This window comes from Prionailurus viverrinus, chromosome B4 (genome assembly GCF_022837055.1).
Source record: "Prionailurus viverrinus isolate Anna chromosome B4, UM_Priviv_1.0, whole genome shotgun sequence".
In the NCBI taxonomy this organism is placed as follows: domain Eukaryota; kingdom Metazoa; phylum Chordata; class Mammalia; order Carnivora; family Felidae; genus Prionailurus; species Prionailurus viverrinus.
Window position 1 is genome coordinate 73,082,307 of NC_062567.1, and position 18,701 is coordinate 73,101,007.

Here is an 18,701-nt window from a genome sequence, read left to right on the forward strand (position 1 = left end):
GGTGAGGGAGGGGGAAAGAAAGAAAATGGCTAGATTTATAGAGAGTTCTACTTTGTGCCAGATGCATTTCTTTGTTATCTCATTTAATATCCACAACAGCCCTAAAGTCGGTCATTGGTATTACTTACCCATTTATCAACCATATTTATCAAACAATCATCATGTCCTATCTAGGTGCTGGGCATACAGCAGCAAACAACACACACAAGGTCTTTGCTCATAAGGAGCAAGTGTTCTTTGGGGGGAAAACCAACAATCTAAGAGGAAACCATAAATAAGCTAAAATAAAAAAATAATATCTGTAGCGGTGGGAGGAGCCCAAGATATTAATGGACTAGACAGTAATGGGGTGTGGTACTCTTCTTCTTTTATATGATATCCTAGAAATCCTGAGGATTTCAAAGACATTTGTACCTGAGACTTGAATGATGGGTAGCTGTTATCACCCTTATCCTACAGATGTGGAAACTGAGACTTAGCCATATAGATAGCACACAGAAGTTATTTCTTCTGGAAGGTCCTGACGAATTGGTATTTAGCAGCCAAATTGTACTGGAGGACAGGCTTTGTATAACTGTGGAACTATTTAATGCTTTGAAGAGTTCAGATCTACAAAAGTTGTTTCAAAGAGCTAGTTAATCTGGCCTCAGAAAGGGACCCAAATACCTTTTCAACTGGGTAACGGGAGTTCCTTGCAGACCAGCAACTTTATGTTGGATTATTTGGCCTGAGTGAGGTTGGTGGAGATTCCATATTGGGTCTTAAGCACTGCAAGGTAGAACAAAGAACTGGATTCAGTGAAAGTCAACAAAAATGTATTCATCTCTGATGCGCCCGGGTGGCTCATTCCGTTAAGCGCCCAACTTCGGCTCAGGTCATGATCTCAAGGTTCATGGGTTTAAGCCTGCATTGGGCTCTGTGCTGACAGCTAGGGGCCTGGAGCCTGCTTGGGATTCTGTGTCTCCCTTTCTCTCTGCCCCTCCCCTGCTAGAGCTCTGTATCTCTCTCTCTCTCTCAAAAATAAATAAACATTACAAAAATTGATTCATCTCCTACTTTGTACCAGACACTCTCACAAAGTGTTGCACAATATGGGTATAAAGATAAATGAGATGGCTTTTATGCTGTTTGTCTTTCCAGATTAACTCCCTATTCTTTTCCACCCAGGTTTGTTTCCAGGAGGCACACCTTACCCCCTGGATATCAGTGGAGTTCAGCCTATGAGAAGCCCTCACAGAAAATCACATGGATGGAAGAGAGTATCTATGTCCCCTTTGGAAGTTCCCAGCACCCCTCAAGTCACTCCTCCAACTCTCCCCCCCCCCTCACCTACCTCTTTTGTTCTGTTTCTAGTTGCTCTCTCCCCTTCAGGCCTACAGTGATAACAGTTTCTCTGATACTCACCCCAGGGTACTATTCTACCCCTGTGTGGTTTCCCTATACCCTGCTCACACCTTTGTAAACAGTCTCTTTATTAAATCATTCTCAAATTCTCTTGTTTTCAATCAGGAAGAAAGCAAAAGGCCTAAGACAAAGGCTTTCTCTTCCTATGGCTCTTTTAAAATTTTTATTAATGTTTATTCATTTTTTTTAAATGTTTATTTTATTTTTTGAGACAGAGAGAGACACAGCATGAGCAGGGAAGGGGCAGAGAGAGAGGGAGACACAGAATGTGAAGCAGGCTCCAGGCTCTGAACAGTCAGCACAGAGCCCGACATGGGGCTCGAACTCACGAACTATGAGATCGTGACCTGAGCCGAAGTCGGACGCTTAACTGACTGAGCCACCCAGGCGCCCCATGTTTATTCATTTTTTAGAGAGAAAGAAAAAGAGACAGAGTATGAACAGCGGAGGGGCAGAGAGAGACACACAGAATCCAAAGCAGGCTCCACACTCCAAGCTGTCAGCACAGAGCCCAATGCAGCGCTCGAACTCACAAACAGCGAGTTCATGACCTGAGCCAAAGTCAGATGCTTAACAGACTGAGCCACTCAGGAGCCCCTGGTTTTTTCTTTTTAAACAGGAAGAGAAGGTCTCACAGCAGATTTTCACCCCCCTCTCCTTAAACGAAACTATTGTATAGCCATCTCTAGCTGCAAGGGAGCCTGGAAGTTTTAGCATTTTCTTTTCTACCCTCTCTAGTAAAGGAAGGCAAAAGAGAAGGTGATTAGGAATAAATGTTCAGTGAGCCAATCCACAAGACCCGCACACCTCGGGACCAAGATATTTGTTTATTAAATATCAATCACCTTAAAGAGTAATGCATACACAGTTACTTTGTAAAGATCAAAGATATACAAAGATCACCAATATAGGATCACCTAAAGGAAGTAAACTATTCTAATGGTAGATAAATGGGCTTGGAATAAAATTTACAGTGACGGCATCATATATTTTGTTACGTCTCAAACAACTGAGACAAAATAAAGATCCACTGCTTCCAGAAAACTGTTTTACGTATCTCTCTAAAAAGTGAAAACATGTTTACTATGTTTGTATCAAAAGTACGGGTTCCAGGGACACCTGGTTGGCTCAGTCGGCAGAGCATGTGACTCTTGACCTCAGGGTTGTGAGTTTGAGCCCCACGTTGGGAGTAAAGACGACTTAAACAACAACACCACCAACAACAAACTTGGTGGTTTAAAACAACAATGTATTATTTCTTCTGATTCTGTGGGTTGAACTGGCAACTCTTCTGTTATCTCTCCTGGACTCACACATGCGGTTACCAGAGGCCACAGACCCTGCTGGGCGGACCTTTCCTTCAACCACAACTGCAGTTACGGTCTTTCTGGGTTCTCATAACCTTTCCTTCCCTTGCCCCTTTAGGCCTAGGGATCACCACTTCTAGTGGCTCCTCACTGAAGCCAGACTCAATGTTTCCCCCCTCTCCAAGATCTTCTTTAACCCTTTCCTACAACGTTATGAACAGCCCTTCCATTATATTCTCCTCAGTTCCCCATTTGTGCAATGTTCCCCCCCAAGGACTCTGAATGATACACCTCTGAATTATGGTAGGGAAAATTATCAAGTAAGAGATTAGAAGGCAAAATTATATTTAAGTCTCACATCAGAGTATGAATAGCTAGAAGCATAGAGGAAGGAATTATTCTCAAGGGAAAAAAGGAGAAAAGGGAGAGAGGAAGGCAGGAAAGGAGGAAGGAAGGAGCTTGATTCTGTCTGGAAGGATCAGAGGTTTCACATGCTCATTGATGATGTAGCTGGGCCTTAAAGCTTGAGAAAGCCCTAGGGAAAATAGCACAAAGTTAAGAGAATTGAAAACACAGCATGTCTGGAAATACAGAGTGGACCCTGTACCTGCAGCACTCTATGAATGTGGGCTGTCTGTGAATTAAGGCTGGAAATTAGACTGGGATCAGATCAGGGAGGGCTCTGAATGCCAGCTTTAAGAATTTGACCTTTGGGGTGGCTGGGTGACTCAGTCGGTTAAATGTCTGACTGGCTCGTGTCCTGAGCTCACGGTTCACGAGTTCGAGCCCCACGTCAGGCTCTGTGCTGACAGCTCAGAGCTTGGAGCCTGCTTCGGATTCTGTGTGTGTGTGTGTGTGTGTGTGTGTGTGTGTGTGTGTCTCTCTGCCCCTCCCCTGCTCATGCTGTTTCTGTCTCTCTCTCAAAAATAAATAAATATTTTTTAAAAAGTTAATAAGAATTCGAGCTTTGAGGGGGCGACACCTAGGTGGCTCGGTCTGTTTAGCATCCAGCTTCGGCTCGGGTCATGATCTTGAGGTTCATGAGTTTGAGCCCCATCTCAGGCTGTCTGCTGTCAGCACAGAGCCTGCTTCAGATTCTCTGTCCCCCTCTCTCTGCCTCTCTCCTGCTGGTGCTGTCTCTCTCACTCTCTCTCGACAATAAATAAACATTAAAAAACAAATAAAAATAAAGTAAAATACAATAAAACAAAACAAAATAAATGAATTTGACCTTTAGGGTGCCTGGTTGGCTCAGTCAGTAGAGCATGGGACTCTTGACCTCAGAGTCTAGAGCATGCAACCCTTGATCTCAGAACCGTGAGCTTGAGCCCCCCTGTTGGGGGTAGAGTTTACTAAAAAGAATTTGACGTTTGTTCAGTATCCAGCGTTCTCAAAATATACCATTAGTGGTATGTAAGATGACTTAGGTAACATACACACCTAAAATTCTATTTTGTTATGTGATTTTTAATATGTGGTGGGAAAAACAATAGTGATAATGCCAAAGCTATGACTTCACAAATATTCTTGCACAGAAGCTAAAGCTGGTAGTAAGAAAAGCCAATGGAATTCAAGAAGAATACTAAACCTTTATACGGGTAGAAAGAGACTGTGGCCATAGTCATGAAAACAGTACAAGGTTTGGGTAGCACTGCAGTAAACAGTGGAATCTTTGCTGTTAACTTGGTGGGTGTGGGGGGGGAAGCTTTATGAGGGTCACACTGGTGGCCCTTTAGAGAAGGTAGTACCAAGAGAGATTGGGGCTGGAGGGGAAGCCCTAATAGGAAGCCAATACCCAGCAAGGAGAAGATGAGGGCCTGGACCAGGTCACAACAGAGAGGATAGCGAGGACTCTTAGGGAGGGCACTCCAGACGGAAGTGAAGTTGATGACCTGATTAAAGCAGAGTGAAGGAAGATGGCAATTCCATGTGTAGGATTAGAAGACATGGGAGGACGAACAGGAATTTTTTAGTGGGGTTAAGGGGAACGTACTGAATGAATGTATTTATTTGTGACACGTGGATTTGGGGGCACTCCCCAGGTATTCGCATGTTGATGGGCAACTGAAGGATATGTGTCTCTAGGCACTCCACAGAAAAATAACCACAATATACATGCAGGCGTCTTCCTTGCGTGTTCCCTACATCTGGTCCTTCCTCTCACTCCTACACCTACTCTTGATTTCTGTTAGTATGGAGATGATAAACACCAATCCATTTCAGGAGAATGGGAAGTACTTAGTTCCTCTTGAGGGACCTTTCCCAATCCAGGGACCATAACCAGCAATGTACAAAATAATTGAATTATAACCTATTAGAGACGGAGGACCTTGGTGATCACCTGGTCCAGACTTTTTCTCCAGACTACAGGCGGAGAAGCCGCAGCCTGGAGAAGTAAAGTGAGTCACAACAGCAAAACACAGCGGGAAGAGCATGGACTTTGCAGTCAATCAGAGCTGGTGTCAAACCCTAGCTTATTCACTGTGTGATTTTAAGCAGGCTATTTCACTACTCTGAGCCTCAGTTTCTCCTCTATGAAATGGTTGGAACAACATGGTAGCAGATGTCTGACATTCTTTCTGGCTGCTGGCAGAAAGATCGAGTTCCAGGGTGGCCCGTGGCGGCGGTGTCAGCAGTGACTTCCTGTATCCATGTCGGTGTCAGCATTGGTCTGCAAATTGCAGTGTCTAGTGTTTAGTGGCAGGTGCCACGGTGCACTGGCTTGGTTCTGTGATTTGAGGCAATGTTTCTGGCTGCATAGCCTCAAAACCCAGGTCTCCAGCGGTCCCTGTCACTTGCTTAAGTCCTTCTAGAACCAAATACTCATTTTTGCATGACTGTCGTGAGAAATAAATGCAATAATGTGTGTGATATCCCAGGTACTCTATTAAGAAAGAGCTGGTACGAGGGGCACCTGGGTGGTTCAGTGAGTTGTCTGACTTCGGCTCAGGTCATGATCTCACAGTTAGTGAGTTTGAGCCCCATATGGGGCTCTCTGCTGTCAAGGTGGAGCCCACTTCAGATCCTCTGTCCCCCTTGCTCTCTGCCCCTTTCTTGCTCTCTCTCTCTCTCTCTCTCTCTCTCTTTCAAAATTAAATAAACGTTAAAGAAGAAAAGAAAGAGCTGGTACTCAGTGAATTGAAGCCATCAGAATAATTATCATTATTGATTTGAAAGTGAATTGACAGTTTGGCCAGAGAGATATGCCTAGAGGAAGGCAGATGGTCTGGCTCCCTCCTTGGACACCACTGAGAAAGAAGATCCTGGGAAGAACCCTCAGTCTAGCCAACTTGGGAACTGGACTTGCTCAGGACACCACCAAATCCTCATATGCTAGAGAAGCCTTACAAGAAGTCCTGAGTGCCTGATCTGGGTCCTACCATTCCAACGGACCCATCACGCTCCCTTCCCACCACCCAGGATGCCTGTGTCCTCTATCTAGGGCACTCCCTTTGAGGTACCAGACTGTCGCCCGAAGAGCAGAAAATTACATCTCTATGAGGGATTTCAGCCAATTGTCTGGAGGCCTGAAGAACCATTCCTGCCCCACCAGTGACTACATATGGCACCTCCCTCACCAAGATCCTCCTGGGCACACAGTAACAACTCTCGTTGACTGAGTGGCCCATCTGCCACATTCCATTTTGGATTATAGATTGATATTGGCTGATCAGTTACTCTTTCTCTTTCATTTTAGGCACATTAATATCACACAGCGAAAACTGAGAGAAAGCCTTTTCTCCTCCTACTTACTCTTTGCTCCCTACTTCATTCAATCAACCACCAAGTCCTATCAATCCCACGAATACAAGTATTTCCTAGAACTGTCCTTTCTTTCCATCTCCATTGCCACTTCTTTACCTTACCAACATCATCTCTCGTCTGCACCACCGCACTAACCTTTTTGCTTTTGCTCTCCTCCCTGGACTCACTAACTCCTTTCTAGTTCATTCTCCACTTGGCAAGTAGAGTGATCTCTCTAAAATTCAAATTTGGTCAGGCCGCTTCACCAAGCTAAAACCTAATTAAATTAATTTAATCTATTAAAATGCTTGTCTGTTTCCCTAGAAAAATATTAGAAATCCTCAGCATAGTAAAATACCTGTTAGTACTTGCAGGGCCCTGATAAATATTTGTGGGAAGGAGGGAGTCAACTCTCCAGGTCTGGGAGAAAATGCCTTGTTCCTTTCTGTGTTAATTTGCCTTGTTCAAATCTCAGGGCACCCCCTTCTTTCCAACTTCTTGGAAGCACCTCATTGTAGCCTCTGGCATCTCTTACAAAGTGATTTCCTCAAGGTCACACAGCTGGTGCATAAGCACCAAATGGAATAAACAGCCCTGTTGTTCACAACTGTAGAATCACATTAAGGGAGAAGCAATCATGGTTGAAAAGTGACAAATACCCATATGATGTTTGATCCTCCTGTAACACTCCCACCAAGTTTCCAGGCCTTGGTATAGAGTCTTTCAAAGATAAAGGAAATCTACCTCCTCACCCCACCAATTCTAATGGTTATTGAAAATCAGACATTTCAAAGAATAATCCATCCTAGCCAGTTTATCAAGGGATTGAGGGAATGCGAGCAAGGAGGCTCTCATTCCTGCAATGGTCCAGAAGTGCTTTGGGTCACCTGCCCCCAAGAGGAGGAAGGTGGATGACTTTGGCTTTCACTTAGTTCAGGGAGAGGCGCATGACATTTAGTCTCAAAAATTCTACGAGATACTGTAGACTGGCCAGGGACTAGAACAGGGAAGGGATGTGTGTGGAGGAAATGGGATTAATCCCAGCTCAAATGTTGGGTGGAATCCCAGCTGCTGCAGCTGCTGAGGGCTTAACCAGCTGTTCCCTGGGCAGCTGCAATGTTCATCCCAGACCTGGCTCTCAGGATGGCAGCTCTGTCTCAGCTTAGGGCCATCAGCTCCAAGCTAAGCCAAACTCTGCTGAAAGAATGGCTAGAAAGTAAAAGAGAATAGCAGAAAAGGAGCCCCCAGTTCCAAGGACTTCTGTTTGGACACCATGTGGTTTGGAGTCAGATAACTGTGTTCTTAGGTTATGCGGTCCCAAGGAGACAAGTTGAGAGACAGTTTGGGTTTAGGTTTCAGAGAGAAGCAAAGCCAGGGATGGAGGTATCCCCTTCAGATCTGTCCCTATCCTATCCTGCCCTGCTCCAGCATCCCTCCACTGGCCCCCACCATCTGCTCCCATAACACATTCTGTACGGGGATGGGGGCATTTACCACTTGCAATCAGAACTAACAACACTTGGGCTCCTGGGTGGCTCAGTCGGTTAAGTGTCTGCTCAGGTCATGATCTTGCGGATCATGGGTTCAAGCCCCGCGTCGGGCTCTGTGCTGACAGATCTGTGCTGACAGCGCGGAGCCTGCAGCCTGCTTCAGATTCTGTGTCTCCCTCTCTCTCTGCCCCTTCCCCGCTTGCACTCTGTCTCTCTTTCTCTCTCAAAAATGAATAAACGTTTTTTAAAAATGTTTTAAAAACCTAGCAACACTCACATGCACAGAGGAGGACCAACATACTTAAGGATAAAGATGACCTAAAAAGCCCATCTGATTTCCAATTTCTTGTTTAAAATTGAAGTTTGACACCCCCCCCCCCCCGATCTGCTTCAAATCCTACAACTGCTTTTCATCTTTAGGACAAAATTGAAAAATCTTTAAATAGTTCACATTTCCCTTCTAAACTGAACTTACTGATGCTCCTTGGGTTCAGTTTACTCTTGCTCCCCAACTCCAGACCTTTGTATATGCCGTTCCCCCTGCTCGAACAACTCTTACCCATCCTCAGGTCTCAGCTTGAAAGTCACTCCTCATCTATCTCACTGCACTCACCAACAACATTCTGACCACCGTGTCTGTCTTGCCAGGTGAACTGTAAGAGCCATGCCTGACTCACTGTCCTCCCCCCCACCAAAGTGGGCACTCAGTAAAACCTGACAAGATATTCCCCCTCTGATGTCCATTTGTATACATCAATCAATCACATATAGAGACAATAACAGGGAGAAGAGAGTCTGCATGTGCTAACTGGCCACACAATTCCCACAGGGAAATACCCTGACCAGCCATAGCCTTCTTCCCACAGACAGCTGCTTCAGTCTCCCAGACAGAGAAGAAAGCTTCCTCCAATATGGTGGACACCACGAAAGCAGTCAGAGCTCTAGGTCAGAAATGTTCGCTTTTCAAGCAGAGTACATTGTTTTCACTAAGACCCCATCTTAGCACTGGCCTCTTCTTACTTCCAACATTTCTGAAGGATTGTATTTAGTCTGTCGGGGCTGCCATAACAAAATACCATAAACTGGGTGGCTTAGACATCAAACATTTATTTTCTCATTGTTTTGGAGGCTGGAAAAGTCCAAGATCAAGGTTCTGGCCAATTTGGTCTCTGGTGAGAACTCTCTTCCTGGCCTGCAGGTGGCTGCCTTTTCACTATGTCTTTACAGGGCCTTTCCCTGGTGCACGCAGAGAGAGAGATAGTAACTTTCCGCTGTCTCTTCATATAAGGACACTAATCCCATCAGATCTGGACCCTCCTCCTATGACTTCATTTGACCTCAGTTACTTCCTTAGAGGCCCCATCTCCAAAAACAGTCACATAGGCATTAGAGTTTGAGCATATGAATTTGGAGGGGGATGTGTACATTCAGTCTATAACAAAGCTCAGTCTCCCTTCTCCTCTAATTAAACATATACTTTAAAATTTATATATATATATATATATATATGGGAATCATGGATAAATCCTGCTTCTGGTGAAGTGGTGAGTATTCTTCTCTGAAGTAGACAGAGAATAGAAAGCAGCAAAGGCAGTGAGAAATGGAGCAGATCATGGAAAACATGGACTGAGTGCCTATATATATATATATATATATATTTAAATAAATAAATAAATAAATAAATATCCTTTACTGGTTTACTGGCTAGGTAACTTTAGTTAAGGAAGCCAGCCAGCCACTCAGTGGGTTAAGCATCCAACTTCCGCTCAGGTCACGATCTCTCTGGGTTCATGAGTTCAAGCCCAGAGTGCCCTCAGTGTTGGAGCCCACTTGGGATCCTCTGTCTTCCTCTCTTCTACTTCCCCTCCATTCACACGTGCATGCACACACACACACACACACACGCATACACACGCATGTGCACGTGCTCTCTCTCTCTCGCAAAAATAAACGTTAAAAAAATTTGTTTAAGGAAGCCAGCCATCCAGGCAGGAGAAAGAAGAGCCAATGAAAATGAGAGCAAAATAGAACTGTCAAAATGCTAGGACTTCCTAGTCACTCAGTGAAGGGAATGAGAGTCAAAAACTTCTTAAGGGCCTATAGGAGGTGGCCCCATCCATCAAGGCAACCTTATTTCTTGTTATTCCTGCTCCCGTTCTACTACTTACCAGCTGTGGTAACTTGAGCAAGTGACTTAAACCTCTCTTTGCCTCGGTGTCCTCATCTGTAATATAACCCCACAGGGTTATCTTAAGGATGGAATGAGAATGCATGTAGAGGGCTAGAACAGGGCCTGATGCATGGTAAGTTCTCAAGAAACATTTGCTACCTGTAGTTCCACTCCCCAACTGGAACTACATGTAGCCAGCTTGCACATCTTCCTTCCAGATTCCAAGTCGCTGCTCATGTTGTTACTTCTGCCTGGAATGCCCTTTCTGGTCTCTACTACCTACACGCTTTAACGTTCTATCCAGGCCTCGCTGTCTTCACAAGGTCTTCCCTGTACTTTGATGACATTTTCCACCCATTCAATTCATCCTGATTAAGTAACAATGTTGATTTGGTAGTTAACCAACTTATACCTTTAAGTGTACTCCTCCATGGAGGAAGCTGTTTCTTAATATTTTGTGTGTTTTTCATGCGTAATACAGCACTACACTGTAGATGTTAAGTAATTCCTGTTTGAAGAAAGGGGGGTGTGTGAAATGTCCGGATTTGAGGGCTTATAAAGGTCATCTGAACCTTGAAACAGTGGTTCTCAACTCTGGTTTCCCAGTACGCAGAGAGGTCTTGCCAAGGTTACAAAATGCTCTGTAACTTCTCAAAACAAGATTACTTTTAATTATACTTTAGGTTTTTTTAATTTCTTAAAAATGTTTATTTATTTTTGAGAGAGACAGAGACAGACAGAGTGTGAGCAGGGGAGGGGCAGAGAGAGAGAGGGAGACACAGACTCCAAAGCAGGCTCCAGGCTCTGAGCTGTCAGCACAGAGCCCGATGTGAGGCTCCAACTCACAGACTGAGAGATCATGACCTGAGCCAAAGCTGGGCGCTTAACCGACCGAGCCAATTATACTTTAGTTTTAAAGCACACCCAAATCTTTTACACAGCACCTTCTGAAAGAATGTTATGAAATGAAACCATTATAGGGGCAACAGGGCCCCCAAAATATTTGGGAATCATGGATAAGTCCTGCTTCTGGTGGAGTGGTGAGTAGAGAAGTAGAGAATAGAAAGCGGCAAAGGCAGTGAGAAATGGAGCAGATCATGGAAAACATGGACTGAGTGCCTATTCCACATTGGCACATACACTCATCTTGTCAACAATCCTCTCGGGGTGGTATCATTATCTGCAGGTCTGCCTGACTTCGAGGCCATGCTCTGGGGAAAGATCCACAGCTTGGATTATGTTTCTGAGATCAGGAAAAGGGAGGGGAAGGTGGCAACGGGTACCTGGTACGGATTGAAGGAAATACTGAGTGGAAGGACATTAAAAGTAAACATATTCTGCTTCCAAATGTTGCCTTTCTCAAGCACTACCTGGAACCCTAAGTATGCTTTGACCTCCAGACATTGAACTCAAGTGTCACAAGGTGAGGGAGATGAGCTGGCTACTTGGATCTTCACAGAATCTGGCTACAACTATACCTTCAGCAACTGGGAGCCACAGAGCTAAACCAGGCACAAGGGATGCAAAAATGCCAGGCTTGGAAGAGTTTTCAAAAGGTGAGGCGTGTGGACTCCTCACCAGCCCTTGACACCTGTGGCTCAACCCTGGCAACTTACCAAGCCCTGCACGCCATCTTTCACCTCCTGAGATAAGGCTCCTCTGCGCACATCAGTCCACCCATCCCTGCAGTATATAATTCTCTTTCCTGTGGTCTGGAAGAGAACTGATCCTGAAAGCCACCAGGGGGCGGCGTAAAGCAGGGACCCTGTGGACTGTGAGTGCACAGCTGAGACAGGCAAGGGCTGGCTCCTCAGTGGTACCACCAAACCCCTCCATCCCCCAGACCCCAGACATTACCCTTCCACTGAGGCCCAGCTTCCTCAGAGCTTCCATTCTCAACTCAGGGGCACCCGAATTCCTGCCTGTCTGCTGCATTGGAACCTGAAGTTTCCAGGAACACCCAGGCCAGGGAAGAAAGCCGAGAGAGAGAGAAAACAGGGGAAGGAAGAGGAGATGGTGAAGGAAGCCAGTAGAAACAACTAGGACAGGTGATCAAGAAGGGAACTGGGGGTGGGGGGGTCCTGGCTGGTTCCGTCGGAAGAGCATGAGACTCTCGATCTCAGGGTCACAAGTTCCAGCCCAACTTTGGGTGTAGAGATTATTACTACTACTACTAATAATAAATAAGCTTAAAAAAGAAGGGGACTCAGGTTGTAATACCTATTTGCTGTTGCTTGGAGAGCCTCCCCTTGTACCCCCAAACACACACACCAGGGCTTGAAGCTGTTCTCTGCCCACAGCCCTTCAGGAGAGGTAAGTTCCAGCCCTCTGTGCCCATTCTTTCTCTTGACCAAGAGTGTGTGGGAACTATCAGTTATAACTTAGCCAGGGATTCCCAAGGGTCATCAGTTGGTCCAGTGACATCCCAGAATAAAACACGGGACCCACCCAGACCCTGACACTAGGGTAGAATGGGAATGAGGTTGATTCACGGCCTTTGGGAAGGGACCAGGATTGCAGGCTAACAATCAGGGACCAGAATTCTCTGGGCATCAGTAACTCAATGGCCAGAGACCTTGCTGGAACCCCTATGAATGAGAAAGGACGTTCCTGGACCCTCTTGCTCCTTCAACAACCCTGTCCCCTCCAACATTCTGTATGGAACCGTCGGGGCAGAAGGATGGTGAGAGAAGGCACCAACAGCCTAGAAAAGGGTATGACTCATCTGGTCTCCTGGTCTCCGGAGCTGATCAATTGGGCCCCACCTCTGAGGGGAGGAAGCAGGCGGGAAGACCTGCTGGGGTGGGGTAGGAGGAGTCAGAAGGAAGGTATTGCCTCGGAGTTAGTTCCCTTTCTCCACTCTGGAGGTGAATTACTCTCTGAATAGAGATATTTTCCAATAAGCTCCTGCAAGCCTTCCCTTTATTAGCCCACCTGTAGGAAAATGTCAGATGTCAGATTGGCTGGCTGTGTCAGACAGTGTTAACGCCGTGCCCTGGCCCCTCACCTTGCCAGGCGGGGCAAGCAGATCATTATATTACAATTTATAAATAGAAAATAAAATAAAATAATCGGGTGGGGCCGAGGCACTCGGGAAGAGGTGAAATAGTCCTCGTCAGGGAGTACCCACCATCAACCCCGTCTACCTAGGACCAGGGATCTCCTCTCAGCTGGAGGTTGCCCCTAAACCAAGCAGTCCAGTCTCGCCTCCATTTTTTCCCCTATCCCTTCCTCCCCCCGCAGTCAGCCTCCTCTGCTGCCCACATCCCCAGATCTCAGCCCGAACGCCCCGGTTTCAGCAGGCGCCTCTGGGTTTCTGGGTCCGCCGCGCTCAGCCCAGCAGCTCCTCCGCCAAGCGATAGAGGAACCGAGAGTACCAGTGCATGCCAGTCGGCTGGACGGCCCCGCCGGGAAGCAGCGCCCCCAGCGCGTGTAGCAGGCGCAAAGGAGCGAAAGCGCGGTGCGCCCACTGATGACTCTCCAGAACCGCGTAGCACGAGGCCAGGACGTCGTTGACCAGCAGCGTCCCGTGTGCTGTGAGCGGCGCGAACACGCCAACTGCTTCCTCGCGCGCCACGCGGGCTATGCGTGCCGGCCGAAGCGCGTCCCCGCCGGGCGCCAGCACCGAGTCCCCCGCCCGCAGCCGGCGCGCGAACACCGGCGCAAAGTCGCCCGGTGCGGGCGCTGGCCCCCGAGCGGCGAACACCAGGTGCCAGGGCGTGAGCAACAGCTTGCGCGGGGGCCGCTCGGTCTCCACAGCCACGAAAGAGGCCCGGCGCTGCAAGTCCCGGTCCAGGAAGAGCAGCACAGGCGTGGGCACCACCCGGCCTGCCGCGTCTGCAGCCAGCACCCAGTCTCCGCGGTGCAGTTCCCGCAGGCCCTTCCGCTCTCCGCTTCGCAGGCGCACGGTGGCATTTCCCGGAAAGCAGCCGCCGGCCCTGACCGCCAGTGAGTTATCTGCAGGGAACATGCACAGAGATGACTGAATCAAGACCAGCGGTTCCAGGATGTACAGATTCTCAAAGATATGGGTCGAGCCCAGCCGCAGACCTCAACCAGTCTTGGGACAGAATGTAATTTCCCATGGATCTGGCCCCAACCTGGGCAGAAATGGAAGGATGGTTTACAACCCTAACGCCCACTTGGTCTCCCCTACGGTCGCACCGGAAAGATGCAGCCTCAGTTTCCCGGCAGGAGCCCCCTTTGGGTGGACCTCACCACCCACCCCTACTGTACCGGCTTTGACCGACACGTGGACGTGGTTGCGGGACTCGTAGTAGACCCAGTCGAAGCCGGCTTCCACTGCCAGCCGCGCCAGCAACCCATACTTATTGCGGTCGCGGTCGGACGTGGTGATGTCCAAGGCACGACCTTCGTAGTGGAGTGAGTCCTGAGCATGGTGGCCATCTTCGTCCCAGCCCTCGGTCACCCGTAGGCGCACTCCGGGCCACATGTTCATCACGGCAATGGCCAGCGCGTTCACCCGCTCCTTACAGCGCTGGCGGGGAATAAAGGAGTCAGTCTCCTCACTACCACTCTCACCTTAGGGGCAAAAGGGACCTGGACGGGAGGGTCGATTCTTTGTTTTCCTGGCCTGACTCCACTCCCTCCCAGGTTTTGAGTGTCCCGGAGAAGTGAGAAGCCGAATAGGTGCAGTCGTCAATAAGCACTCCCTTTCCAGAGCGTTATGGGAGAACTGTGGGGTGCCCTCGGAGACTGATAGGGGGTGCCTATACCTAGCTCTTTCCCCACTTTCGACGCCCGCCCCTCACTCGTAATGGGACCTCGGCTCAACCTGGAAGAGGGCAAGAGTTGAGAGGGCGGGTGGAAGCTCGGTCAGGGAGGGGTTGAGCAGCCTGGCTCCCGGAGAGGAGCCCCTGTTTGAGGCTGGCCCCCGCCCCAAGCCCCGGCTGCCCTCCCTCCGCCTGATTCATCTTTTGTTTCGTTGCCTTCCCTGGCACCGGGCATCGCTTCCTTCCTTCCTTCCTCCTCCTCCTTTCGGCCCCTAGCATTAACCCCTTGGTGGTGCGAGTGCCCCCCACAGAGGTGCCCAAGCGGAGCCGTGGGGGATCAAGGCTGCTGGAAAAAGGGTTTGGGTGGCGGGGGCTGCGCGAAGTACAATGGCCATTCTCCGGGATGACTTAACCGAGCGAGAATCCCGGGCCGAGGCCGGGGACGCGCCGGGAGAAGCGGACTCAGCAGCTCCATCCACAAAGGCGCTTTTCAGCCGCCCCGGCTCAGGGAGAGGAAAGGGCAGAAAGCCGCGCCCCCCATCCCTGCTCCCGCCCGCCGGGCCCCCTCCCCCAGCGCGACCAGCCCTCCCAATTCCAACTCAGGCTCTGCCAGCCCGGAGAGCCCGGTCTTTCCATCTCTGTTCCAGATGCATCCCAGAAAGGCGTGGGAGTAGCACCTGAGATTAGCAGGAGCTGCCCTTGCGCGGAACTGGGGGGCCCCCTGCAGGGTGGGAGCGGAGTGGAGGGAAAGCATCAGTGGCTGGAAGCCTGCACCCGGGGGAGTGAGACCACGGTTATCTGGGCGGCTCTAGTCTGGGAGCCGGAGACCTTGGCACGCACCATAGCACGGACGCGGCGGGAGGAGGCTCGGAGAGGACAGCTTCCTTTTCTTCTCCTCGCTCCGACCTCTCACCTCGGACTTGGTTTTCTCCTAAGTGCCAGAGGGGCACTTTCCCCCTTCCCTTCTTCCCGAGTTTTCTACACCTCCGCAGGGTTGGAGAGCAGGGGAGGGGAAGACAGGAAAAGTGGTAACTCCTTCCAACTTTTTGTCGTTCTGTCCCCTAAGGAGGCCCTGAGGCCTTGACCTGCGGGGGCAGCAGCCCAGTGCAGAGCCAACTCAATGGAGGCCTTTTGCAGCCAGGGTGTGGGAGATAAGCAGGACTGAGGGGTTCCCAGGCCCGTCAGAGCCCCTCCTGGGCCTGTCCCTTTTTCTGGCCCCTCTGCTGCAGGTGGCAGCCAGAGGAACAGGTCACAATATTCCATGACCAAGGAGGGAAGGAGTGTCCCCTTCCCAATCTCTGAGTAGAAGTAGAAGGAATTCTTTCTCCCCTGGACAGGTTTTCCTAACAAAGTAACCTGGAAAACTATGGCAATTAATCGGAGGAAATCCGTACCCCTCCCTCTCCCCCCACCTCCCCACTCCATACACAATTAGGTGGTGTAATGGAAAGTGTATAGGACTTAGAATCAGGAGTCCTGAATTCTAGTCCCAGCCATGCCACTAATTAGTTTTTAAGACTTTGATTAAATCGCTTTTCCTCTTGGGGCCCAGTTCTCAGCTGCAAAATTGAGGCGGGGAGGTGGAAAAATGTGGCTTCCAAGTTTCCTTCCAGTTCTGACATTTAAGATCACTGGCCAGAGGTGGTCTTTCACCCCTAAGGTATTGCTCACCTCATCCTAGGTCAGTTAGATTGCAGTCTGCAGCAGATGCTTACTGCATGGTAGTTGAATTTAATCTTCAATTTCAAGGAAAACCCCTGAGCTAAGCTGAGCTTGAGGGATGCCTGGAACACTTTGATTCTCAGGTGTGCCCGTCCCTTCTTCCCATTGAGGACTACTTTTCACCCAAGACAGTCGTTTAGACTCTAGAATAGCCTTGCCTTGGTTCTAGGGTGCCTCTCCCATGCTGAAGACAATTCCTGCTCAGCCCTTTCTCAGGTAGATGACCTGGTGACCTAACCCTTCGCCACCCCTTTCTCCTTCAATCTCTTCAATCTCTTCAAAGCCCACAGATCTTTTCCACAATCAGGTCAGGAGCCAGGCTAAGGGTAGAGCTTTCTGTCTGCTGCCTAGCCAGCTCCTGGCCCCCAGCTCACCCCAGCCCTTCCTGCCTGGCTCGGTAGCTGACCCCCGGTCCACGCCTCAGCCATTTCCCGTCTCGCCTGCCGCCATCCTCCTTTCCCCGCCCTCTCTGTCTCTCCCAGCTTCACTCTCACTAGTCCCTCCTCCCCTCCCCACTCGAGCCTCTCCCTATTGGGATCCCTCCAGATTACTTAGTCCAGTGAGCAAAGGTGGGTTGTTTTTTTTTTTTCTTGGGCGGGGGGTGGAATGGTGGGAAGAGATTTTAAGGTCCCTATAGATGAAACCCAGCTCACCCTTCCGGGGCTGCCGCAGGAACTGGCAGTGCCCTGGGCGCAGGTGGGGAGAGGTCCTCCTTACCTCGGTCATCAGGCGGTCTGCACCACTGTTCTCCTCATCCTTGAAGATGATGTCCGGGTTGTAATTGGGCACCAGGTCCCGGAAGCGCTCGGAGCCCCTTGCCACTCTCCCCTCTGCCGGCCCACTGGCGCCTAGGGTCCGCTCGGGCATGCTGGGCACAAATTGCTTGTAGAGCAACGGCACGAGCTGCTTGCGCACGTAGCGGCGCCGGCCAACCGGTCCCCGGCCCGGCCCGCAGCTCTGGGCAGGCAGCGCCAGAAGCGCCAAGCAGCACAGGGGCACCAGCCTGGCCGGCAGCGCCATGGATGCAGAGGACTCGGGCCACAGGGAACGTTCTTGTCCTCACTAGCTCGCCCGTCAGTTGGGCATTTCCCTAGGCACCAGAGAGCCCAGCAGGCAGAGCTGCCCCCAGAGTGCCCTAGAGCTCTTGTGGCTCTGCGCACCTGGCTGCCGCTGGCTCTGCCCACATGCCCCCGGGGGGTCTGGAACCTGCTACTGATGGGCCATCATAGCAGGGAAGGGGGGTCGTGGGTGAGTGCCAGCCCAGCCTGGCTCTGCTGCCCGGCTCCTGCGCTGCCAGAACTCCCCGGCCCCGCCTTAAGTGGCCCCTGGCCCCGCCCCCCGCCCTTCTCCCAGGACCGTCCCTCCCCCTCCCACCGGGGCGGGGGCTGTAGCCGGTCACCGCTGGTCCATTGAAGTGTGTCCCATCCTGGAAACTGGGCAGGCACCTGTCTAAGAATTCCTAGCAGCTTTTCAGTCCGTAGCTGCCTGAATAAGCATCCTTCTACTCCCAAACCTAAGCTTGGCACCAAACCACCCTCCTCTGATACTTGAATTGGATCTTTACTGTCCCAAAGCCTATCCTGGCAGGCCATTGTCCTCTGCTATCATCCAGGAAGTATGGGTTCCAGTTTCTACCCAAGGCCAGCCAAGCCCTTTGGGTATACAACCAGAGCCTTTCTTCTCACTGGTCCTCCCCAAACGTCCCCCACTTTTCATCTCTCCTCAGCAGTAACTAGGACTGGAAGGGGAGGGTACCAGCGGACCATTTTCTCTGGTAACTCTGCAGCTTTTTTCTGAGAGCTTCCCCCAGAATCAGGGACAGAGTTTTGTAGTTATTATCTAGCTCTGGACTTCAAACTTCCACCCTGTCAAACACCCAAAGGCTGCTTCTCTTCTAATGCGTAACGTTGTCAGGTGGAAGCTGCTGGAAGGTAAAGTGAGTACAGTTACAGTCTCTAACAGGCTAATGGATGCTTCCCTTCACCTTCCATCTAGGCATCTCTCTATAGCTTTCTCCCTCTCTGGACCCCCTCGGGCTCTGCTTCCAGCCATCTAGGTTCATCTCAGAGGCTTTGAGCCTGCAACACTTCACCCACCAATCTATTATTGTTTAGAAATCACTGTCTCTAAG

General features: G+C 49.7%; 1 protein-coding gene across 1 annotated transcript; it reads right to left on the minus strand.

Moving 5' to 3' along the window:
* Positions 1–13,144: 13,144 nt before the first annotated feature.
* On the minus strand, positions 13,145–17,879 carry DHH (desert hedgehog signaling molecule). The gene is made up of 3 exons (XM_047865179.1): positions 17,288–17,879; positions 14,352–14,613; positions 13,145–14,072 (listed from the first exon to the last, which is right to left on the minus strand). The coding sequence occupies exons 1-3, from the start codon at positions 17,588–17,590 to the stop codon at positions 13,447–13,449; spliced, it is 1,191 nt and encodes a 396-aa protein (XP_047721135.1). The 5' UTR covers positions 17,591–17,879; the 3' UTR covers positions 13,145–13,446.
* Between the last annotated feature and the right edge of the window lie 822 nt (positions 17,880–18,701).

What these genes read in the sequence shown, in the direction of transcription:
- DHH (XM_047865179.1), bottom strand. Translation starts at nt 17,590, where the DNA reads ATGGCGCTGCCGGCCAGGCTGGTGCCCCTGTGCTGCTTGGCGCTTCTG. An exon ending in CAGACCGCCTGATGACCGAG is followed by an intron (nt 14,614 to 17,287) that starts GTAAGGAGGACC and finishes ATTCCCCGCCAG; the next exon opens with CGCTGTAAGGAGCGGGTGAA. An exon ending in CCACGTGTCGGTCAAAGCCG is followed by an intron (nt 14,073 to 14,351) that starts GTACAGTAGGGG and finishes TGTTCCCTGCAG; the next exon opens with ATAACTCACTGGCGGTCAGG.